The sequence below is a fragment of the Ambystoma mexicanum genome, chromosome 1p (assembly GCF_040938575.1).
Source record: "Ambystoma mexicanum isolate Mex_15411 chromosome 1p, UKY_AmexF1_1, whole genome shotgun sequence".
NCBI lineage: Eukaryota > Metazoa > Chordata > Amphibia > Caudata > Ambystomatidae > Ambystoma > Ambystoma mexicanum.
Genome location: NC_090921.1, coordinates 1,299,518,459 through 1,299,544,688, shown reverse-complemented (window position 1 = coordinate 1,299,544,688; position 26,230 = coordinate 1,299,518,459). Strand labels below are relative to the sequence as shown.

Sequence of the window (26,230 nt, the reverse complement as noted above, 5' to 3'; positions counted from 1 at the left end):
TAGCCCAGTGAAGGTTTGGACTCGGCCAACTCAACACTGATGATCCTGGAAAGCTGGGAAAGATACGGCCAGGCTTGGTAACAGAACTAACACCACATTAGACTGAGAAAGTTTCTGGGAGAACTAAAGCACCAAACCTCTAAAATAGGGAGAAATGGTTACCTCGGCAGGCACTGAAGGTAATCGGGAACAGGGGACCTCTTTCAACTGTAGATACTCGCACTAACCAATACGCCGGCTCTCTCCTCAGCACCAACAAACATTGAATTCAGCTATATCCTTCGATTCATTCGGCCCAGCTGAACACATAATTATACACCTCCATGAACATTTCAACAATCTTTAGCATGCAGCTATACCCCCAAGAAAATCGATCTAGCTGCACGCAATCTCATACAAGCACCACCTCCGTCAGACGGCTCCTCACCTCAGTCCCCTTTTAACACATTGGACGCTTTAATGCCTGGCTATGCTGAATATTTTCGCCCATGGCATACAATCGGGGGAAGGTGGGCGGGAGGTATGGTGGAAAGGGGACGGAGTACTCTGGTCACTACGATGAGTAACTTTAATTACTCCTAGGTCCCGTCCCCTTTCCTCAATCCTTGTAGGCGATTCCACCGAACAAGACCATAGGGTGGAGCTGTGACAACCTGCCTCATACCCAAGACGAAGCAAAAAGGTTCTTCAGAACCGCCTGACCGAATTCTGCATCCTTCCTGGAGCTGGTAACCAGGCAATAGTGCTTACAGAACGCAGACAGTGGTCCAAGTAGCCGCCCTACTGATGACATCCCAAGAAGCATATGTCTGAAACGCGAAGGCCGTAGCCTTAGCCCCGACCGCATGGGCGTAAATCCCTGCAGGAACCGGTTTGCCCATAGCCGTATACGCCTGCGAGATGTCCTAGCCAATCCAATGGGCTATAGAAGATCTGCAAGCCTCGGTGCCAGGAGACATGCCCGCAAAGGTTACAAAACGCCTCAGACTTCCTGAAGGATTTTATCTGAGAGAGATAGAACTTGAGGACTCTCTTGAGCTCCAAGGAATGTAAAACGCTTTCGGCCTCCGACTGCGGGTTCCGAAAGAACACCGGCAGGAAGATTTCCCGGTTCAAATGGAATGGAGAGACCACCTTGGGCAGGAAGTTTGGATGAGTGCGCAAGATGACCTTGTTATGAAACGTAGTGAAGGGCTAGCATGATGACCAAGCCTGCAGCTTGATGACCCGGCGCGCAGAAGTGAGCACCACCAATAACACTGTCTTCAGTGTCACCAGCCGGATGTCCACGAGGCATCGGCTCTAAGGGCTTGCGCTGCAAGGCAGCAAGAACCACGTTAAGGTCCCAGATTGGATGCAGCCTATGTGCCGGAGGAATGAGGATGGACAACCCCTTGATGTGGGCTTTAACTGCCAGGTTGGCTGCTGAAAAAAATATGTGCTCTGGGGAATTCTTGTAGGCCCCAATTGCCGCCAGATAGATGCAGCAGGCATCGATTGATCTAAACCCTGGAACAAGCCAGATGTGTGGAAAAGGCCAGAACATCGCTCAGGGAGAAGGTGAGGGGGTCCAGACTTGTCGTGAGCCCAGTGGCAAAATTAAGTCCAATTGTCTCTTATACTAGGATCGAGTAGACGGCCTCCTGTATTATGTCCCAGTTGTCCTCCAAAAACTGAGCATAGCGAAGTCTCAGCTGGTCAGGAATCAGGCCGCTAGGGCCAGCCTGGCTGGGTCCGGGTGCTCCACTGCCCACCCTGCCGAGTCAGGAATCCCCTGCTGGGGATCTGAAGATGGACCAGCCCCTGGGAGCACAACTGCACCAGATCTGAGAACCAATCCCTCAACGGCCAGTGGGGAGAAATCTGCATGAAATTGCAGCCCATCAATGCCCAGAACTTGCGGATCGTCCGCTGGAGCAACGGAGTAGGAGGACGCATAGCACCTGCTGTAACATTTGTTCCAGAGGGCGTCCCTTGGTTCTCTTGTATCTGGCAATAGTTTTGGGACACAGCATGGAGAAACATGATCGAACTGTTGCAGCCTTTGAGTGTCTTGTGCCCCGATGGAGGTCTCCCCTGACCAGGGATTAGAGCACTATCCCCCCCCTCCCCACTGAACACGTTCCCCTGGGCTCTCCCCACTGGGTTCCGCCAAGAAAGGTACTCGGGCCCCCAGGACTCGGGAACCAGTGTACTCCCTCTGTAGAGGAGGGATTAGGGGGGCAACCAACTCTAAACGGCTCCTTGTGGGTGGGAGAGTCATGACCACAGAGGCAGGAGACGGGCAGGGATGCAAAGACTGAATCCCTTTGGTAGGCTCTAACTTGGGTAACTCTGACCGCCCTGGGCCAGCCCCTGCTGAACCCTCCCCACCTCTACCCACACCACCTTCCCCCCTGACCCCCAACACCTCCTTGATCAAAACTAGTAGAAGATTTTTGATCGACCATCTCAGTGAGCAGGAAGTGAAAGGGACAACTTGACAGTTTTGCAGGTTCATAGGAAGGTGGGGCTGATGGACAGAGTTCTACTTTTGAGGGGGGTTTGGAAGCCCAAAGAGGGCCTGGACGGAGGAAGGAAATGGCCCCCGAGGGGGCATCGATCGTAAACTCGCTCCCGATGCTGGACGGAAACACTGGACTTCTCGCCCCCACCGAAACCACCTGAACCCTTGCCCCCCAAATCCAGAGACATGGACACAGAAGAAACAGGGGAATGTCTTTGAGGGTGTGCTTCGGCAACTGGGGGAACCAATGGCGGCTGCAGGACTGCAGCGCAAACATTTGGGCCAGTAGATGGACAAAGAGGGGCCAGTCTCAGGGAAGCAGCCAAAGGTGGGACCAAAGGTGGGACTAAAGATGGGGCCAACGACACCTTGGCACCAGTCGGCTTCGAAAATGCCCATAGAAATCCTCTCGCACCCGATGGCCAAAGTGTCGAGGAGAATGGCAGGGGCCGCCCAGTCAAGACCCCCTCCAGGGGTTAACAAATTGACAGGGGGGCAGGGATTAATCCTGGAAGGGACTTTCCGGGCCGAAAGTGGGGAGAGGGGTGAAAGCAGGACCATTAGTGGACTTCCCACTTGGTGCCACCGTTAATAGAGGAGTCTGTGGAAGGAAGAGAGAGAGTGGAGATGAGATAAGATAAGGGGGTGTCCAAGGATCAGGAGAGGGGACAGAGAAAAGGATATCGGTGAAAATTGGTGATATTCCCTGACAATGGGAAGTCCAGGGTTTGCACTCAGGATGTCTTTTGTGCTTTTTCCTGCTGGACATGGGAGAGGGATGGGGGATAGGTGATAGTGTAGCAGTTAGAGAATATAGGAGAGATGGAGAGAGTCATAGGAAGCAAGAGGTTTAGCCAAGGAATGAGGGGGGAGTGGCAGAACTGCACAACTCTGGCTAAACTCACTAGGAATGCTAGTAGATAGAGTTGGAGAAAATAAGTGAAACCCTGAAGGAATAGAATTACATTGGATAAGTGGTACAAAGATGTATAAACTATACACACCTAAAATCGATTTTAAACATAAATGGAGGCAGCAACCAATGCAATGCAGATGGTGCACAGTAATGCTAAAAACACCAACATTCGATTTTAAAAGCACACCCCAAATTTGATTTTAAAATGGAGGCAGCAAACAATGCAATGCAGATGGTGCACAGGTAATGCTAAACACAAATGAGAGTAAAAAAATGCAGTGAAAGGAATGAAGTTAGTTAAGGCAAGGCTGAAGGAGCTGAGAAAGCACTGAAGACACCTCAGGAGTTGGTGTTGGAGGTCAGCCAAACTCACTTTCATGACTGTAGGGTTCGTGGATGGCCTTTGAACCAGTGGCAGTGAAGCAGTCGTCCAGGGGACGGATCATAGTTAGTTCCCTTGAAGACTAGCCGAGAGGAGGAACAATCACCAAATACAAAGCAGCAAATTGAACAAGCCTTTGTCATTCTCTAGATGTACCGACAGCAGGAAGGTTAGAGCGCATTTTTAAGGTATGACAAGGTTGTATTAGAGAAGTGTGGGGTCAGTGGGGGTCTAGAGAAATTCGTTTGTGTAGAAAGTTAGAACCGAGAAGTGAAGGGTAGGTGCCAATCTGGTGATGGAATCAAAGGGTAACATCTTGGAGGAAAGGAAAATTTTGAAGCAGGAAAAGTGGTCCCAGCTTGGTGAGGAGAAACCAGAGGTACAGCTTTGAAAGTAAAGGAGAACATGGCACAGATCACTTTGGAGCAACCCAAGAGGGGGAGATAGATGACCTGGGAACAGGATACACATTTGGAGAGACTCAAAATATAAAGGCAAGTACAGCAGAACATTTACAGAGAGAATAGAAGAGATTGCTTGGAGAGAGAGCAGGGAAGATGAAGACTCTAGAGAGGAGGACTGGTACCACCTTGAAGAAGGAAGTGAGGGGTAAAAGCTGAGATCCAGTAGAAATAGGGAAGAGTAAGATCACCCTGGACAGATGGAGCAGTAGAGAGACAACAGCGAAGGGAGTCTAAGAAAGGGACAGGAGGACCAGAGTGGATCATGAGGAATAGGTCAGTTGGGGGGAGGGGAGCGGGCATCATAGTGCACGGGGGTACAAGACAGTGATGCTACGCCAGTACACAATAGCAGGAAAAACAGATAAAGGGATCCATGAGAAGCGATACAGGAGGACAAAGGGGATGGAGTCCCTGAGCGAAGGCAGAGCAAATGTCCTAGAATACAAAGGTCTGGCAGACCTCCAAAACACTAGTCAGACAGATGTGGAACAGCGGCTGAGGACTATTTGCAGGACCAAGATGGGGCCAGAGGGGAAAACCACCATCCTTATGAGTGCTGCAGGAGGAGAGAATACATCCTCCTTGAGAGACTTGTTGCAAGACACTTTTGTTTTGGCTAGTGGAGAACATTTAGTTCAACTTTGGGTTGTCGTGGTCACAATTTTGGAAAGCGGGACATTGCTGTGAAGTTATTTTATACGAGGAAACCATGAGGCCACAAAGCATCATTTTTGGGACAGGTTTGTGAAGCATCATTTATTCCTTTACTTTTGAGGCACCTTATCATTGTGACTATCTTAATATTTAGTTTTAAGCACAGTTGCAAATAAACACAAAACGTCTCTTATGTCGGCCTCTATTTGTGGGGGAGAGTAAACACAGTGTACCCTTGTCAGATGTGGTGTAAGAAGCAGGATGTAGCCCAGCTAATTTGAGCAGTCTGAGAACACCCAGAGACAGGTGCCTACACAGAGACTGCATAATACCCTGTGGGTTATCCAGAGAAAACTCAGGTTCAGCTAGGGACACACACTGCTTCTCCTAAAAGACGTCGATACAGAACACCCATCCTACCTTCCAGCCCATCCCAAAGACTTAACAAGCGTCATGGGAATGTAAAGTGGTAGACAACTGGTCTTTCATTGCCAAGCTCGTCCATGAAGTCTATCCTGAGCAGGCCAGGACCCGGAAACTGAAATCCATTCCAACATGGAACAATACCTGGCCACCAGACTCCTACCGGTACTCTCACAAAGAGACGTTGTCAGAAGAGTACAATTATAAACCCAAAGATGTGTCACACGAGGATGCTAAGCAACTAGCCAGAATCCACCTGAGCCGGGATCCTATAGATGTCGTTGCAGAGAGCTCAGTCATCGAACCAGCACATGCCGAAAAGGACATCCAATGGCCAAAGAGGAAACCCTTTGTCGTGGCAGGAGGACATTGAGCAACTGCATGCCCCATCCTGACTCAGGGAACCGTGACAGCATTACCAGAAAGGGAACACCAGAGGGAGGTGACCAATAATATACAGTACTGGGAGAGGCCCACAGAGACTCTAGAGCACCTAGGGCATGGCAAAGACCTACAGAGAATTGTCACTGTTCAGCTAGATTTTTTTTACACACAGCTACATTGATTGCAGCAGTGAGATTTGTTCATATGAAGCAAGGAGAACAGATTGCATAGCGTGATCAATCTCATTAGCTACATTATTTCAGATTCAACTATATTATTTTTTTAATCCAGTTTATTGGGTTATGCGCTAATATATTGATTATTGTAGATAGATTCTTCAATTTTGCCAGTCCTACCCAACAAACTACTCAAATTCTGCACTGACACACACACAACACTCAAACCGAGCAAGCCACTCGCACACCGTTTTGTAATTACCCCTCCATCAATGGCAAACAGAACACTACACTTGTACATCCATCTTACATACACAGCCCTGACCACAGAATCCCAAGACCCAGGGAACCCAATGCATCCTTTCTGGACACAAAGGCTGCGCTGACCTTTATGAACCCAGGAACCCATCTGCATGCAGAGCTTGGGGTACTTCCATTCTGCACACATCAAAACAGGAACAAAGCATTCTTGCGTTTGTCCATTCATCCTCCGCACTAACCAAACCCACCCATTTCTCCTGTTGATTTGCTAAAGCAACTGGAGACCATCCATATGGCAGCAGTGTGCTGTGAATCCTAATAACCAAGCATAGCTCAAGCAGTGAAGCTCAGACAGGCTGATGGCAGCGATGACCACATTTTGCATGTGTAGGTGCAATAATGAGCACCCGAGCATTACAGACTTATGATTACTATAATTGTCAGAATGGCTAACACTGCTTACGGTGGGTCTTTTTAGCTCACTCGGTTGGTTCCAGTCTCCTCCCTCACCACCCTTCCAGGTAGAAAACCTCAATGTGTAACCAGACTCCTTTGTGGGCTCTGGCTACCGAACAGGAAGGGCCTTTATGTGCTTGGTAGCCGACTTGGACTGAGTAGGCAGACCCCGACACATCAACGCACACCCAAGCCATAGTGATGTCAGACATCTGAGCTGACCATCTAATTAATGAAGCTTTTTTAATGCGCTTAATAATAGAGACCAGTCTCTAAGCGTGTTCTATGTGGTCTTGCTTCCTAGGCAAAAGCATTGCCTCTGAGCTATCTTCCCAACTCCATCTAGGATTGGGTATCCATACTAAGTTTGAATGCTGCAGATTCTCTGATAGGTAAGCTGGGGTCTCCTCCAGCCGAGGTTCCGGTAGATCAGGAGATATGGAGGCATATCTTCAGTTGATGACTCGCACCTGAAATCCTAAGCATGGTAGGGACACTGGAAGTTGCTGCTGAGACACCCATTGCCAAAAGCCAATAAAGCATTCCCCTTTAACGGGTGGGCACAACCAGTTAATTTCTGCACCTTCTTGGACATCCTCCCAGAGCTTGTGAAATCTGTGGGCATGTTGGAGTCATCATCGAAGTGGGGCCTCCCCTGTGCCAGGCTATCATGCAACTTCCAATGCTGCACTTCATTGAGGGACTGACTTTGTGCTTCCGCTGCCTTTCATAAGGCAGAGGGGACTTGCTGGAGCTAAAGTCCTTTGCCCTCTTTCGCAGTCCCTTGGTTCACTGAACACCACCACTCTGAAACATTTGTATAAACTTGCCGAGCACTGTTGACACAGGAGCTATGCGGAATCAGACTTTTCTGAAAGCACAGCTCCTTTTGTACCATAAGGCTATTAAAGAAGAAAAAGTATATTTCTTCTCTAGCGATTCGTGAAGCTCAATTCGATTCAAATATAATGTTTTGCTGTAGTACGGGAGCTGTCTCCGCCTACTATGAGTACTCTAAGGTGCAGCGGTCGCAAGTTCTTGGTCACACGCTCTCTCGCCTTTTTGGTCCAAAAGATTGTTAGGACTCGCCAGGATATTCTGTCCTCTAATGAGGCAGCAGCAGCACCTCCTCCTCCTCCTCCTCTTGTGCGGTCATCTCCTCGGTCTTCTACTGAGTCCTCTTTTGTTTCCTTTCCATTGATCGAGGAATCCCAAGTTCTCCAGGCTATTAGCCTTCTTAAATCAGCATCCCCCCTTGACCCAGTTCCCCTGCGGGTCTTGAAGTCTATTAGTCCGGAGCTTGCAGAACTGCTTACTGGCCTGGTTAACCACTCGTTACAGACTAGTACCATTCCTGGTTTTTTGAAGCATGCTCTAGTTACTCCCTTGTTAAAAAGCCTTCTTTAGACCCTACAGTACCTGCCCATTTTTGCCCTATTTTTTTACTGCGCTCCCTTTTGAAGATTCTTAAGTCCATCGTGGTGCCTCAATTGAGGGACTACTTGGAATCCCAGTTCATCCTGGATCCCCTTCAATCTTGCTTTCACCCCCTTACCGGGACTGAAGCTGTGTTGGTGACAGTTATTGATGATCTCACTTTGATCCTTGATCAGGGTGGAATTGGTGTTCATCTTACTTGATCTCTCCCCGGCGTTTGGCACCATAGATTATGTGATCCTTTGTCAGCGTCTCAGGGAGAGAGTCGGTGGCCTTGTCTTGGAGTGGTTTTGATCTTTTCTTTCAGATGGAATTCAGTCTCTGTCTTCACCTCCTTTTTCATCTGTCCCAGTTATTCTCACTTATGTTCCCCAGTGCTCAGCAATTTCCCCCTCTTCTGTTTAACATGTATATACACCCACTGGCCAAACTTACTCATTCTCATGGATGTAGGTTTTTTGCCTACGTTGACAACACGCAAATTATTTTGCGTGTTGACCATGATCCAATGGCTGCCCGTCCAAAAACTGCTTTTATGACATTGGAGTTAGGATGCGTACAAACTGACTCAAGGCTCAATGCAGATAAGAGAAAAGTGATGGCACTGGGAGCCACTCCCTCTGCCAGGTCCATGCCTTTTTGGCCATCTGCCTTGGGCTCACTTCGCAGCCCTGTGGAAATAGTAAAGAACATGGGCATCGCCATCTCTGCCTCCCTCTGCTGTTCCTCAGGTTAACGCGAGATGTAGCCCATTTCAAGATTAAACTTCTTAGGAAAGTCATCCTGTTTATGCCCATGGACCTCCGTGGCCTGGTAGTTTCCAACTTCGACATGGGAAATTTGGATTACTGTAATGCAACTCTTTTCTCAACAGCCTTTAACTTTCCTCCATTGATTACAGCTTATGCAGAACTCCGCTGCCTGTCTGGCGATGGGCTTGCCAACCTTTTCCAGAACCTCTAAGGTGCTCCAGAAACTTGATTGGCATGCGATTGCTGGAAGGATAAAGTATAAAGTTATTTCTTTTGTACACCGGGCCATGCATGGATTGGGAGCCAGTTGCCTTTGCCAGAAAATGAAGCTTTACTCCCATCTCCCCTCGGAATCTCCGCTCCATGACAAACCCTTCTTCAACTTCCGCATTTTTTTTGCAAATCTACAGTTGGGGGGAGAGCTTTCTCTGCGTCGGTTCCTTTGTTATGGAATTCTCTTCCTACATTCATACGGAAGACTGAGGAGCAGCTTCACTTCTGTAATGTTTAAAAAACCCTTTTGTTTTATAGCCGACGTGTTCTTCTCTCCATTTTTCTGTGGCCTCTCTACCTTGTTTTTCGGAGGATGGACCCTTGGTCTTTTAGCGCCAGGATGTCTTCAGGCCACGGTTGCGCTTTATAAAACGCTAGAAGTGTTAGGGAGAATTCTGTTTAGGCTGAATTTCCCAACCTAGTGAGTTCCCCAGCAGCTTTGCTGGATTTTTGGGGTTTATTTTATTCTCCTGCCAAGAGTGAGACTCTTTAACCCTCACTCTTGGGCATGATTTGAGTGCGTTTCTTTGACTCTAGATGTGTTTAATGGGCTATGGGGTCTTTTACTCCATAGGGCTTCATGTGTTTTTTGTGATGTGTGTTACACAGCACCCTCAGTGCAGTAACACAGGGGTGTCATAGTGACCCCCCCACTGTAGACTCCATACCCTGGGACTGGCTACTGTCTCCCAGGGCATGTAAAGTCACCATTTGCTTTACTAGTCCCAAATTATTAACAGAAACCAGTACAAATCATCATATTGTGGACGTACTGATCGGGGCAATTAGATTGCCCCAGGGTCTGTTAGTCGAGGGGGCACGTCTCCGTCCCCCCTGATCGAGTTTTGGCTGGTGGCAGTGGAAACTACTTTTTATATTCGACCGTGAATATTTTCCTATGGGATTTCCCATTGTTCGAGGCTACCAACTTTAATTATTTAATTCCTATAGCCTCAAACATACCGCCAGGTTTATTTATTTAATATTAATTCTCCGGTTGGTATTTTTTGCCAGAATTCGGTCCTAAAATGGCGTTTGTGTTCGCTTCTGTGACTCCAACCCAAGTTGAGCCCTTTGTTCCACTTTTTGGCGGGCTTCTCCACAGAAGCCTCCAAAGTGGTGCCACTCTGTCTGGGATACTTCGGAGGGGTGGAGGGGGATTTAGGCACCCTGGACTGAGTTGCCTAGGCAACTCAAGTTGCACTCCGTCCTGATTGGCCCAAGTGGTGAGCCGGCCGGCTCACCACTTAGCATGTTTGAGTGACAGCTAGGCTGATCGAATGGGGGTTTTCTGCATAAAAGCAGGGCTCTGGCGACTGGAACTTCAGAAGTCGCCACAGGACCGAAGAATCCGACGAGGGAGAAGCTGAGCCGACCTGCTACGACGACACCACCGGTGGAGCCCTGCTGGACCGTCTCACCACTTTCCCAACGACAGAGGAGATCTCCAGCCCGGAGAGTCTTCTTCCTTCGACTGGTGGGGATAACCAGTCTGCTTCCTTTTTCGCTTCCTGGAGCATCTCGTGGCCGCCTTGCCTGTGCCAAGCACCCCGGCAACCATGATACCACGTTTTACCACTACCACAAATCAAAGGGTAGTACCTTTAACCGGAAAACTCCGCGGCTGGTTTCTTCCCTGGCCGTGCAACGACCTTCATCTTTCCTCCACGTCGAGATCTTCTCTTCCTCTGGACGACGCCACGACTTGCACCCGCTGCCAGGAACAACTGCCCCCGCTGGAGGATCCTTTCCACATAAGGTACCGTGTTCCGCCTGGCTTCCCTTGCAACCGACTGTACGGGGTAGATTTAGCCCCCGGCTTTTGAACCTGGGTTAGCCTGGGACACCCTGGCTAAACTTTTCTGAGCCTAACTAAAACCTTCCTGAACTCCCTGCAAGACTTTTTAAGCCTGTTGTCATTGTGTGATCTTGGGTGCATTTGTGCCCTGCTCTCTCCAAGAGTGGGCCCGGCCTATGGACTTTGGCTCACAAGTAACTTTTGACTTTCCTGCCTTGCTTAAGAGTTCCTAAAGATTAGTGTGGTGTATTTTCCTATAAAATAGAAAAAAGGAGGGAAATCAGGTATAGGAAATGGGCGGGGTGGTTTTTAACCTGACATCAATGAACTTTCAACAAAAAGGAGGCCACCTCGCTATGTTAGGTTATAAACACATAATTCACTTGATACTAATGGGATTCTCACATCTGTGGGGGTAGTGCAAACCTGAAAGGCAGAAGTCTTAGGAGAATTCAACCTGACCTCATTGGTAATTCTAATTCGAAAGCAAATTTTAATATAAATAGTAATCATATAAAAGCACATAAAAACTAACATGGAAAACTAGCTCAAGTGACAAGTGTTTCACAAACAGTGCTTAGTATTCATCATCAAGAAGAAAACTAATTTAGTGCAAAACATACAATTAAACTGTATCTCTACTATGAGGTACTTAGCTAACCTCAAGTATACAGGTCAACATGTAAACAGTTCTTGAATACTTGTAACATTCATTCTTTGCTGGACATTCAACCATACAATATATACATATATAGAAACCTTTGTTGGACAAGGTCTCTAATTGTGATGCCTCAGTAACCAAATGTTTTAGAGTGCATCAAAGTTAGTTGATACTCATTTAGATACTGCTCAGTTGTATCTGTGTAGACCCAACATGTTTCGTTCCTTCCAAGATTCAAACTAGTTGTAGGAACCTCTTCAGGGGGATAGTTGAGCCAAGGCCAAAGAGCGCCCTTGACCCAATTCGTGATGGTATTAGATGGACACTTGAAGACTTGATGTTGACAAAACAGTGTGAGTTTGAGGATGGTTTATCCCTTCTGGGCACATAGTAGAAGTGCCAAAGCCACTTCGTTGGTGTTAAGTGCAAGGAAGTGGATCCAGTGTGAACCGTTTCTCAGTGTCGGTGTATTTTCCTATAATCAGCCTTTTTCCCTCCCTTTTTCGTTAACTTATTGGAGTGCCATCTATAGTTAAGCGCTCACCTCTGTCTGGAAATAAGTGGTGTCAACTAAGACTTGTCTGATAAGGAATAAGGGATGTATATATAATAATAGTAACTGTGTTGAGAGTGATTTACAATAATAGTGCTGGAGTGTTTCAATCTGTGTTTTTAAATAAATAATTATATACCTTGATACCAAAGCTCTGGTCAGTGTTTGCTTGTGCTATTGTATCTGAGTGCCTATTGTGTATACTTTGCATACTGCCCAACTCTTCTTGAGGGAAGTCTGACTGCTCAGCCACAGCTACCAAGTGAATCTGTGTGCTACAGACTGCTACCAAGTGGGTTTACTGCCAAACACCTGTAGTCTTAAATCTTTTGCAGTGGTCCCAGAGGGAACTGCGCAGGTTTCTGCCTAACAAGAACATAACAGTTACATGCACACTCTTGCTGCGTGACAAACACTGATTTTGCTGGGTGGTGCATCACTGTGGTCTCCTCGTAAGTGCTGAAGCAGAGGTCCTTCATCAGTGCAAAAACTGGTCGAGCTCCTGTATCTTGAGCAGTGAGGTAACAAACTGGGACAAGCACCACTAACTTGCTAGGCCCAGCTGTCGAAGCTCACCCCTGCACCTGTAATCCCTATGACCCCATCACAGAAACATATTACGGCTAATTTTGACATCACTACTGACCAGTAATAAGAAAAAGAGGCCACTGTGCAGTGACTAAGCTTCCCCTGGATCCTGAGCTGAATGCTTGGAATGTTGAGTGAGTGACAGAGAATGCAGCCTGAGAGAATGTTGATGTATGAATGTGTTCAGTGAGAGTCAGTTGGAGATGTAGACCCCTGAGAGAGGATGCTGGTGCATGTTGCCCTAAGCTTAAGTGTACCTGACCCGATGTACTTGATAAAATGTACAAGAATTTACAAGAAAGAAGATCCTCTCAGGTAGGGGCAGCGCTGATTGCCTTAAGGCGCAGAGGCGCCCAGCGCTGGATGCAGAGGCGCATGAACTAGAGAGCAGTGCCAGGGCCTGGGGCCAGCGGGCCTACCAGCAGGCAAAGGATAATGAGGGCTTAGAGCCTGTCAGATGAACGTTGGCGGGGCTAAGGGCCCATTGACAGATATGAAGGGGTTTGAAACCCAATGGCTGTGACATGGAGGGGCTTGTAGCCCATGACAGCAGCAACTGAAGGGGTTTGAAGCCTGCAGCTGCGCTTAAGAGGGGCTCGGAGCCCACTGCAGTGCAGCGTAGGTGTTTGGAGCCATTTCAGTTAGTTGGAGGGGCGTAGGGCTCAGGCAAAGGTTTTGCTGCAGGAGGCAGTGGACATTTTACGGTACCAGCGGGAGCTCCAGAGCGTTTGGTTGTCCTGGAAGATGCTGGTAATGCATGCAAACTGTCTTACCTGATCCCTGAAGGGCTAGTAAGGGAGCCGCTGTTGTCAGAGAATATTGAAGGCGGAGCGTGTCCATGCTTTAAAAAGGGGGCTCCGATGTGCCATGGGTGGTCTATTGTGCAGAGCAGCGCTGATTGGGAGGCACAGGCGTCTCCTGGAGTGAAACGGGAGGCTAGTGGCCGGTTCGCTGTGCACTGGCCTTTGGTGTTGGGAGCTCTGTCTCTCAGGGCAGCTCAGATGGACTGATGACATTAACTAGAATTCCTGGGGGATTGGGGATAGTACCCGAGAAGTGAAGACGTCACGGAGAACGTTGTCAACAGCGTGTTGCGCTGAGGAATAGAATTGTCCATTATACTTCACTAGAACTGGGAATGTTTAGAAAGCTAATGTGGAGCAGGAAGGTTAAAGAAAGGAACCTTTGTTGGTGTGCGCGACGTCACATGGCGCGATTATAACGGCAACATTGGACAATCTAAGTGGTACAGTTGCGGGCCCGGGCAAAGTGCGAGAGTTCTGTTCCTTCAGTTATGGTGCTGCGTGAGAAGGAAGCAGAGATGGCACTGTTGAGAGAGAAACGCATAAAGCCTTTGGAAGCAGATGAAAATGAAGCGAATGCAGTGATTTAAACAGCTGAGGCGGCATAGGGAGGCATCATGGCTAGTGTAAGTAGCACCTCAGCTATCAGCTGCAGCACTGCGTTGCGGTCTGGCAGTAAAGTGCGATGTTTATCTTGTCACCAGTGGGGAGATGGGCCGGGTGCCCTGAGGTACTTTTTGTTTTCGAGGGGGTGCCGGCAGGAGGAGCGGCAAACGTAGTCAAATTTGGTTTTGTTCTGGTTAGGACATTAAGTTGTATTAGTGATTTTCATGTGAGGCCTGTGTTGTTGGGCGATTTGAAATAGAGCGCAAGCTGGTTGCAGTTTGAATGTTACAGTTGGTGAGTCGTGGCCTCTGTTAAAATGATTTTAGCACAGGATTGTAACAATGATAATATTAATTGTTTTGTTTAAAAAGTTTTACTTCCACATATGGACTTTTAAAAGCAGTAGGCAGTGTGCATTGATTTTAGTGCAATGTTAGTTGATCCTAATATAATGTTTAATGGTTTTCTTTCCACAGATGACCTCTTAAAAGCAATAGGTAGTGTGGACTGGTCAATGTTACAGTAAATGGAGTTGAAACAGCATTTGTGAAATTTTGCCACACTAATACATTTCCTTGCAGGTGGGACTTTTATTTCAAGTTAAAGAACTTAGAGGTTTAACAATAGAGCTTTTGAGTAGTAATGTTAAATGGTAACTTATGTTATTTTATTGTAGTATGTGGACATGGTATGATATTGCGAATGGTTGTATGAGATGCAAATGGTTGTGATGCTGCGAGTGCTTAGTGTTTTCGTGTGTGTGTGTATGTTATGTGGAGCTTTCTCACAGCAGGTGTGGTTGGTTATAGTGTGGTGGTCCATGGGACACAAGTAACTGTTAGGGGTGGAGACGCAGCACCTTGAGTGTTTATGTTATTGTTCATCCGGGTGTTTGGAATACCCAATCTGGTTTCTAGGAGTGGAAGTGCCAGTGTGTTGTGTTGTATAGACTAGCTGTGGGGAAGTAGTGTGAATATTATTATTGACTTATGTTCTGTGGTTAATAAAGAGTTGTATCGTACGGTGAGTGGTGATTTTAGAGCTCCCTGTAGGAAGAGGTATGGTATAGAAGAACAAGTTACTTACCAATTGGTAACGTCCTTTCGATTGGATGTTCCTCCAATGTATTTCTCATCTGGGATGTATTCCATCCAGCTTTAGCTGCTTCGGAAAAGAATTTCGACAGAGGGCACTGTGCATCGATGTCGTCAAGCGATGGTCCCTCGAAGGCCTCCATCAAGGGTGACGTCATCAGGTGTATAAGTAGCACGCGCGGAACCCGTTGGCCTCAGTTCTGTTTTTCCCTAACATTATTGATTTCGCACTGTGTAGATTGTGTCGGTAGACCGGTATCAGCCTCGCGAGAGTTGAAATGGCAACAACCCGGAAAAATCTACAAAGGGGTAGGCTGGGAGGGCGATGAGGAATACGTTGGAGGAACATCCAATCGAAAGAACATTACCAGTAGGTAAGTAACTTGTTCTTCAAGTGGATTGTGTCCTCCAACGTATTCCTCATCTTAGATAGACTCCCAAAGCAGTATGGACAATTTTTCTGAAGGAGGGGTTACATTTTCGATCCACTTAGATGGCTGAATATAGTACTGCTTTACCAGAATTTAGCTCCTTAGACTGGGAAGCATCCAAACTATAGAATTTTAAAAAGTATGCAGTAAAGACCAAGTTGCTGCTTCCCAAATTGACCTTATTGGAACACCTCTTTGTAGGGCTGCCGACAAAGCTATGCCTCTAGTGGAATGGGCCCTTAAACCTTCTGGTGGATCTTTCTGTGCTAATCTGTAGCATACTGAAGTGCAAAGCACAATCCAGCGTGATATGGTTTGTTTTGACACCGACTGAGCCAATTTCCTTCCGGTGTAGCCGATGAACAGTTGATTGTCCATTCTACGCTTGGAAAGCCTAGTGATGTAAAAGCTTAAAGCTCTTTTTGGATCCAACCTGTGTAATCTTTCCTCCTCCTTACTAGGATGAGGTGGAGGATAGAATGCGGGTAGGACAATTTTCTGACAAATGAAAATAGACACCACTTTAGGTAAAAACAAGGGTTTAACCCTTAACACAACTCGGTCCTTATGGACAAAGTATAGGGTGGTCCAGAAGACAGTGCCTGCAATTCGCTCACTCTTCTTGCAGATGTTAAAGCAACTAGGAAAGCAGTTTTCCATGTCAGTAATCTTAATGGACAAGTATGCAAAGGCTCAAAAGGAGCACACATTAAGAATTTTAGGACCAGATTGAGATCCCAAATTGGTACTTGGAATGGGTAAGGAGGAAACACATTGGTGAGTCCTTTTAAGAATTGCACTACCAAAGGAATTTTGAAATAGGAGCATTCTTCCGATGAGCGCTTGAAGATGGAAAGCGCTGCAAGATAACCTTTAATGGTTCTAACATTTAGACCTTTACGTGCTAGGGACAGGAGGAAGGACAGTACTTCTGGAATAGAACATAGAAAAGGATCGACATTCTTTTCTCTGCACCAGTTGCAAAACTTTTTCCAACGGCAACGGTATAGAGACTTTGTTGCTGGCCTTCTTGCCGAAAGCAACACCTCCATGACGTCATCTGGAAGGTCCCAATCCTTGGATCTCAGCCTTTCAGATACCAAGCATGAAGGTTGAGAATTTTGACCTCTGGATGGAGAACCTGACCCTCCATTTGTTAGGGAAGGTCCTCTCTCTGAGGAAGACGTACTGAGGGACAGATGGACATGTCTAGAAGGTCCGGGTACCACGCTCTCCTGGCCCAATCCGGGGCAATTAGGATCATGCGGTTCCGAAACCGTCTCAGTCTCCTGATGACCTGAGGAATGACTGGAATCGAAGGGAATGCGTATAATAGTGGGAAATTCCACTCAACCACAAACGCGTCCCCCAGGGCTCCTCTCGGGGGAAATTCCCTTGAGCAATACCTTTCGCACTTCCGGTTGACTCCGGTCACAAACAGGTCTACTTGAGGGGTTCCCCAAATGGCGAAGATCTCCTGAACAACTTCCTGAGCCAGTTCCCATTCGTGGGACAACGTACTCTGCCTGCTCGGAGAATCTGCCATTATTCTCCTCCCCGGCTAGATGAACTGCCGGTACAGATTCCTTCCTGAATTGCCCAATACCAGAGTTGCATTGCCTCTCTGCACATAGGTAGTGACCATACACCACCTCTTTTGTTTAGATAATGCATAGCCACTGTGTTGTCAGTCATTATTAGGACATTTTTTCCGTTGACAGATGGCAGAAAAGCTTTCAGCGCTAGTCCGATTGCGCTCAGCTCTAAACGGTTAATGTGTAGTTTGGACTCCGATGGAGACCAGCGACCGCCAATTTTCAGATCGTTGGCATGAGCTCCCCACCCCATGAGTGAGGCGTCCTTCACCACTGTGATCTCCGGTCATGGTTGCCAAAAATGTTCTCCTTTTAGGATATTCTCTGTACAAATCCACCATAGAAGATCTTGCCAAACTTTGTTCGGAATCTGGAGAAGATCCGTCATTTGACCTAAGAACTGGGACCATTGAGTCTTTAGAGCCCATTGAAGGGATCTCATCCTCAGGCGTGCCTCTGGCACAAGGAAAATGCAGGATGCCATGAGGCCGAGCAACCTTAAGAAGTCGTAGGCCTGGAGATTTTGGGCATTTTGGAATCTGGAAACCATCTGAAGAATGTCTTGAGCCCTCGACCTGTGAGGCGAGCTCTTTCCCAAGGATGGGTCTAATACAGCTCCTATTAATTGGAGCTGTTGAGAAGGTGTCATTTGTGACTTCTTGCAATTGAAGGAGAAGCCCAGTCTGTGGAGGAAGTGGCAGGTGACTCTCAGATGATCCAGTGCTTGTTTGGCAGAACGCGCTCTGATCAACCAATCGTCCAGGTAGGGGTAGACATGAATCCCCCCCCTCTCCTGAGGTGCGCTGCCACCACTACCATCAGTTTGGTGAAGACCCTTGGGGCAGAGGTCAATTCGAATGGCAGGACTTGAAACTGATAGTGTGAGTCACTAACTACGAACCTCAGGTATTTTCTGTGCTTGAGATGAATCAGCTTTTTGGGGAATCAAAAAAATACGGGGAGTACCATCCCTTGTTCCTCTCCGCTGCAGGTACTGGCTCTATAGCACCTTTCTCCAGCAGGGTTACAACTTCCTGCTGTAGGAGCGGGTCTAAAAACTTCAAAGGGTGTCTCCCTGGTGGATTGTTTTGAGGTTGCGTCAGAAAAGGAAGGCAGTAACCTTGGGTTATTATTTCTAGAGCTGAAACATCTGAAGTAATGGCTCGCCATTCTTGCAGATGCTGTGACAGCCTGTCTCCCACAGGTGTCTTGTGATGCAAGTCCTCAAAGTGGATTTGTGGTGGTTGCTGCAGCCGCTGATGGCAAAGAGGCTGCAGCTGGAGCTGGCTTTGCACGTTTTGCTCGTCCACCGCGAGTGGCCTTTCTCTGGCCCCTTTGACTGACCATTCCTCTCGCCTTTCCATATGAGGAGTAGTAACGATAGGATCATCCCCTCCAAGATTGTCCTGGCACACAAAAAGGTTGAGGTTGCCTAATAGCCGCCCCGAAAGACTTGGCAGCTGCTTTTGAGGTCTGCAACCTCTCAAGGCTCTCGTCACCCTTGCTGCCAAAAAGGTGAGATCCGTCAAAGGGCATGTTCAGAAGGCGGTTATGTACGTCGGGTGTGAAACCAGACTTCCGTAACCACGCAAATCTGCGCATTACAGTGCTAGTGCCCATTGACCTGCTCACACTATCTGCAGTGTCCAGTCCAGATTGAAGGGATTCCTGCATGGCCACCTTCCCATCTCCAATGATGGCTAGGAATCCTTCCCTTTCGTCCACTTCTGGTATGTGCTCCGTCGCCATTGCAATGCACTCCCACAGAGCATACGAAAACTTTGCCAAGGCACATGTGGAGTTGGCTGATTTTAACACCATACTCCCAGCTGAAAATACCTTCCGTGCCCAGCAATCCACATGTTATCGTCCCTGTCCGGAGGGATAGAAGGGTACGCCAGTTTGTAAGAAGCTGTGGCTGCCTGTATGACCAAACTCTCGGGAGTGGGATGTTTAGACAGATAGCCGGGGTCGCTACTGGCAGGGCGGAATTTTGAATTGAGGGATTTATTCACTGGAGGAATAGAATCCGGAGTCTCCCAATTTGTGGCCACCCTATTTTGTAAGGCTACATGAAAGGGTAGTATTGGGTCTTCGCAGGACCATGGTCCAATATGTCTGTCAAATCATCTTAGATGAATTGGGTTGGTGGTCTAGTCCATCCTAAGTAATCTACCACCTTTGTCATTAGCTGACGGTATGATGGACTGGCATGCTCTCCTGGTTCTGGCCTGCCAAAGTCTTTTTCAGGAGATGTATTAATGCTAATTGCATTGTGTAGTGATTCAACCAGGTCCCTCATCCTGCTTTCTTCTTAAATCAGACATTCTGGGACATTTGGGGTGCCATACTCCAGCCCAAAGGGTACATTCTCCTCATCAGAATTCTCCTGTTCCTGAAAAATTGAGGTCAGGGACTTGAAAAATTCCTTCCTAGGAAGAGGTTTGAAAACCTTTTCTGGGAGAGGTGGAGGAGTATTAATGGGTCCTGAAGGCATTACAGGTCTTGTAGCCTTCTCATTCCCTTTTTCTGGCTGACCTGGTCGACCTGGAGCCTTTGGCGCCGAGGGCTTCGGGGTCGACAAGGGCGTTGACTTATTAGCTGTCGTCAACGGCGCCGGCTTCGAGGCACTCTTCGAAGACTTGCCCTTCGAGGTGCGTTTGGTCTTGGACGGCGTTGGTGACCTCAAGCGGTAGACTCGACTCGAGCGGCTTTTCTCGCTGGGCGTCCTAGAAGGTTCTACATCCTTCCTCTTTCGATCATCCAGGCTCGAGGGTGCGCGAGTGTCGGAGCGATGACGCTCCCGGCCGGCTTCCGAAGGCGGCGCGTACCGAGGCTTCGCTTTTTCGATCACCATAATTTTGACACTGAATGCTTCCCATTCTTCGGTTGACAAATGTTTAGTGGGGCATTTCATCCTTTTTGGGGATTCGTCCGAGGACGAGGTGGACCTGTGGCGTCGTCTTCGATTTTTTGTCGAAGACAATGAGCAATGGGAATTGCTTCAGGAACTGGACCGATGCCTTTCGCATTGAGATTGCTCCTCACGGGACCTCGACTCGACGCTAGAGGCTTTACGGTCAGATTTACGACCTACCTGTAGTCTTCCCCGTCATCGCCTGACACTTCGTACAGGCCTCCATGTCGTGGCCCACCCAGAGGCACCACAAACACTCTCGGTGCGGGTCTGTGATAGACATTTTTGAACCGCACAATTTGCACTTCTTGAAACCCGATCTCGGGGTTGTAGTCGGCGTCAATGGCGAGCACATATCACTATATTGTAGTAATTTGCTATTCTTCACAGAACTCGAGGCGCGCCGAATCTCCGAAGCAACGTGTACTGGGAAAAACGGAACTGAGGCCAACAGGCGCAGCGCGTGCTGCTTATACACCCGATGACGTCGCTCTCGACAGAGGCCTTCGACGGACCATCGACTTGACGACATCGACACACGGCGCCCTGTCGAAATTATTTTCCAAAGCAGCTAAAGCTGGTTGGAATACATCTAAGATGAGGAATACGTTGGAGGACACAATCCACTCGAAGGTGTTCTTTGAACACGTGCACATGTGGGATTGCGACACTGAGGTTGAGGTGTTTATCCAGGTATTCAGAATACCCGAGCTGGTTAAGGAATATGTGGAGTGCACAGCCAGTGAGTTGTGCATATTGGCGTGGATGTGAGGGAGGCGAGTAAATGGTGTGATGTTGACGCTGTGAGATGACTAATATGTAGAGGGGCTGGTAGGCCTGAAGTTGTTGAGGAGATTAGAAGGGTATCTTTGTTTAAGTTGATGGTGTCTCTTAACTGGGGAGAAAAGGGGAAAGGCATGTGTTTGGAGAAGTATATGTCCCACTGGGTGAGGACGCTCTTAGAGTTAAGGTGTGTGGAGTGTGTTTCTGTTTTGAGGTAAAGGATGCACAAGCTTTGGATGGTGTTCGTTTGCGAGTATGTATCTTTTGCTGGTAGGTGTTACTTGTTATTAAGGTGGGGAGATATGTAGTGATTAAGCTTCGCCTGGATCCTGAGCTGAATGGTTGGAATATTGGAGTGAGTGACAGAGAATGCAGCCTGAGAGAATGTTGATGTATGAATGTGTTCTGTGAGAGTCAGTTGGAGATGTAGACCCCTGAGACAGAGGATGCCGGTGCATGTTGCCCTAAGCTTAAGTGTACCTGACTTTATGTACTTGATAGCATGCACAAGAACTTAATTAAAGAAGTAACTAATACATCAGAAGATGTCAGTTACCTTTAGCAGAACACAATCTTTACACACTGCTGCTCTGTAATCCGTTAATACAGCTGGATTGTCATGTCACAATGCCCGGTGCGGGAGCAAGTGGGGAGCAGAATTCCAGCTGTCAATGCACCACTTAATCAAAGCCTTGACTATCTTTCTTGTATAATACATATATGTGGCACTTAGCCATTAATTGATAAGGAACTGTTTATGGTATGTTCTTTTTGTGCCAAGCTGAAGATTAACAGAGCAAAAAGCGACATATTACTTAGTTTAATACACAAGACAAACTTTTTTTAGATGAACTTTATTTGCAATGCATTAGGCGCGACATTGGTGTTTTAAAAAACAAAATCAGAACAGATTCTGAATTGACTATACTAATCAGCTATTTGAAGATCTTGCACTGCATCAGGGCAGAAGCCGGGTACGTACGAAATGGGACGACAGTCCATCATTTCGTCAGAGCAATGGAGAGAATGCGTTGAATTCAAAGCCTTCCAGCCATCAACCTTCAGTTTTATTAGTGAGCAAAAAACTGACGTATGACAGAAAATAAAAGGTGCACATGAGAGCTCACAAAAAAGGTGAGAAATAAAAAAAAGGTAACACTGCCACCAGCCTGTCTAGACTTCCCACAGTATGGGCAAAACACACATACAAATCAAAGGAAAGGAACTGTGGTTCCCCCAGCACCACAGTTCATAAGTAGGAGTGATCCACCACCGACTTAAACGAGAGACAAGGGGCACCTTCACTCACTTAAGGACTCACCAGTGCCCGCAAAACAAAGTGAGTTCAGTGAGGTTAAAAAAGGATGCACTAAAAAAAGTCAGCAACTATGTGAGGATCTCATTGAAGTAGGTAGGAAAGCTGCATAAAGAAACATCTATGCCAACCTGCTAAGATTACCATTCTGGATGTTTACGTTTGTTGTTTGAGAGGGGATCAGATTTCCTTCTTCTGAAGACAGCAGAAAAAGTTGGGTGATTAATATTTGGCACAAATATTGCTACTCTGTGTATCTTGAATGACTATATAGAAAGAAACCTAAATCTGCAGGCAACACGTAATATTATAGTCACATTTTGACCAACCTCTCATTTTAAAGTACACAAATACATTGGAAGTTACTTAGTTAAAAAATATTTAAAATTATATGGAGAGGGTCATGAGGGGATGGGGGTATTGGGGAAAAGCCCCCCTGGCCCTGCTTCTGATCTAGAGCCGGCATCCAAACAGTAATGCTGGCAGAAAGCTGAGGGAGTGGCCCAAGTGGCCGCCCTGCTTATGACTTGCCAAGGGGCATGGCGCTGGAATGTGATGGCCGTTGCCTTGGCCCTGACTGCGTGGGCGAGCATGTTGGACGGAAGCGGCTTGTGCTGGCCCTCGTACGCTTCCTTGATGGCAGAGACCATCCAGTGGGATATGGAGGCCTTGGAGGCCTGTTAGCCTGGTCTTGAGCCTACGAAGGTGACAAACAGGGTGTCTGATTTGCAGAAGCCCTTGGTTCTGTCCAAGTAGAATTTCAGAGCACGCCTGACATCCAGGCAGTGAAGCACTCTTTGTGCCACGTCCTTGAGATCGGTAAAGAACGTAGGAAGGACTATTGCCTCGTTCAAGTGGAAAGCAGGCGGCACCTTGGGCAGAAATGCCGGGTGTGTCCGCAGGACTACTTTGTCCCTGTGAAAGGTAGTATATGGTTCCGAGGCGACCAGTGCCTGGATTTCGCTGACTCTATGAGCCGAGGTGAGGCAGACTAGTAAGGCCGTCTTGATGGTGACCCGCCTGATGTCTGCGGATGCCATCGGCTCGAACGGTTTATGCGTGCGGGGACCCAAGACTATGTTAAGGTCTACACGGGGTGCGGCCTCTTGATGTGCGGTGAGAGCCTTGCGAGCCCCGTCAAATGTTTCTTGACAATAGGATTGGAGGAGAAAAAGATCCCCTCCTCCAAGTTCCTTTAAGCCCCAATGGCTGCGAAGTATGTACAGCAGGTGTCCACCTGCACACCAGAATGGGCGAGGTGTGCTGAAAAGGAGAGCACGTCGTCCAAAGTACATGCCAGGGGGTACATTTCCTTGGAGTCTGCCCAGTGGCAGAATCTGGTCCATTTGCTTTTATACCGGGCCCAGATAGCCTGGCTCCATGCATGATATCCAGATTAGCCTGTGAGAGGCTGAGGTGCCGCAGCGTTACCTTCTCGGGTACCATGCTGTGAGGGATAGCTTCTGGAGGCGCGGGGTGGATGACCCTGCCCCCCCTGCTGCGCCAGAAGGAAATATACTAGGAGGAAATATTTTGCCCTCACGCTAGCTGCCCCCTCTAGCCCTTTCCCAGACTACCTAGCAGCTATGGTACCTATGCATCCACACACAGGAGAAGAGCAAAACAGGTGACCAAACAGTAGTGAGAAGAGAAAGTAGCAACTAAAACAGACAGGTCCACTTAAAAAAGAGCATTCTCCATTCCTAGCATTCAAATATAACCGAGCCACGGGACCTAATCTTTACCGTCATAGGGCACACAGCCTTCCTACCTGCTTAATCTTCTCTTCCGGTGAAAAGTTATCATGCTGGTGGCCTCGTCTTCGGGCAGATGTTCGAGCATTGAATTCTCTCACGCGTGATCCTGCTTGCTCAAGGGTCTCACAAACTGCTTCTTGGTCACTCTTTGTTTCCTGTGGGGGCTCCTCTAGCCTGACGAAGCATTAGATGTGCAGAAAAGAAAGCAGAGAACGCAAACTGTATTAAGGATACCATTGAGGAGGACATGGCAGCTATAAAGTCTGTTCAGAAAAGTAATCACATTAAAAACAAGTTACTTACCTGCAACTATAGTTCTTCCCCTTTTGGCACCTTTAGTGAGATCATATGCTTGGAGTGATTGTGGCACACCCACACTGTGTGGATCTTTTCAATTATGGCCTGCGATTATCTGAGAGACAAGCTTGCGTCCAAAGGCCATCTTCAGGTTCTAGAGCACAGATTTCATATACATACGTCGTCCTCTATATGGACAAGGAATGGTTGCATGTAATCAATGGAAGATGTATTGGAAGACAACTTGTTACATGTAAGCAACGTTCTTATCCAGCAACGGATCTTCCAGAGATTTGTGTGCTTTATATAGAAGGCAAAGTAGCGATAGGAAGATGGGAACGAGTCTTTAATAGAAGAGCAAGTTACTTACCCCAGGTAACGTTCTTTCGACTGGATGTTCCTCCCACGTATTCCTCATCTTTCCTAAACAATATCCAGCTTCAGCTACTTCGGGAAAAAAGAACATTCTGGCAGAGGGTGCTGTGCATCGATGCAGTCGACTCGATGTCCCTCAAGGGCCTCTGTCTCGAGGATGTCATCGAAGGCATATATAGCATGTGCAGCTCCTGTTGGCTTCAGTTCTGTTTTTTCGTACTATTCTCCAGTAGAACTACCCGCATCAACATAGGTTTCACCATACAAGGCTCTGAAGGAGCAAAAGCTGTAAAAGCATGGGAAATTCTACTGCAGGATAAGCTGGGAGGGCAATGAGGAATACATTGGAGGAACATCCAGTCGAAAGAACGTTACCAGGGGTCGGTAACTTGTTCTTGGAATGGATTGTGTCCTCTCACGCATTCCTCATCTTTGATAGACTCCCAAAGCAGTGTTTGTTTTGGTGGAGGGAGTAAGAATTTAGCTATCAATGGTTTCCATGAAAAGAATGGAGGACAGCTTTTCCAAAGCTTCCATCCTGACTTAGGGAAGAATCAAGGCAGTAATGCTTCTTAAAGTGTGTAATGTAGACCACAGTCACCTCACAAATGTTTTTAATAGGAACACCTCTTTTCAGAGCAGACGAAGCGTTGGTAACCTTAAGGGACATGAACGTAGTGGTTGAAATGGTGCACACATAAGAAATGTTAAGGTCCCAAACGGGGACCTGAAAAGGAGATGGAGATAACACATTAGTGAGTCTCTTCAGAAATTGTATTACCAAAGGCATCTTAAAATATGAAATGCGATAACCATCTGCAAAATGTTTTGAGCCTTCACCTCAGGTGGCAAGCTCTTTCCCAAAGATGTATCCAGTACCGCGCCATTGAAATGGATCTTTTGAGATGGTGTCATGTGGGCCTTCTTGTAATTGAGGGAGAAGCCAAGTCTGTGGAGAGAGTGGCAGGTGAGGTTGAGATGATCCAGGACTTTTTCGGGGGAATGAGCCATAATCAGCCAATCGTCTAGGTAGGGGATGACATCAATCCCCCCACTTCTGAGACTTCCTGCCACCACCGGCATCAGTTTGGTGAAACCCATTGGGGCGGAAGTCAGGCCAAACAGCAGAACTAAGAGCTGATAATGAGAACCGCCAATGGCGAACTTCAGGTACTTTCTGTGCTTGAGACGGATTGGCACATGAAAGTAAGCGTTCTGAAGGTCCAATGACACCATCCAACCCTGTAGTTGGAGGGCCTGAAGGATTTGAGAAAGTGAGACCATTTGAATGTGTCCTTCCTGATGAACTTGTTCAAGTAGCTGAAGTCCAAGATGGGTCTCAGTCCTCTGTCCTTTTTGGGGATTAGGACATTTTTAGAATACCATCCTTTGTTCCTCTCCGTTACAGGTACTGGTTCTATAGCACCTTTCACTAGCAGGGTCAACATTTCCTGCACAAGGAATGGATCTGGAACCCTCAAAGAATGGCTCCCCAATGGATGTTTCTGAAGTCTCTGAAAGAAGGGCATGCAGTAACCTTGGGCTATGGTTTCTAATGCCCAAGCATCCAAAA

General features: G+C 47.5%; 1 protein-coding gene across 2 annotated transcripts in view; it reads right to left on the bottom strand.

Annotated features, from left to right (window-relative positions):
• Positions 1 to 26,230, bottom strand: part of LOC138453200 (kinesin-like protein KIF18B) — a 430,482-nt gene that overhangs the window by 151,803 nt on the left and 252,449 nt on the right. For both annotated transcript variants that reach the window (XM_069605828.1, XM_069605836.1), the window contains exon 10: positions 24,000 to 24,159. In XM_069605828.1, coding sequence (XP_069461929.1) covers positions 24,000 to 24,159 — 160 coding nt within the window. The remainder of the gene's footprint in view (positions 1 to 23,999; positions 24,160 to 26,230) is intronic.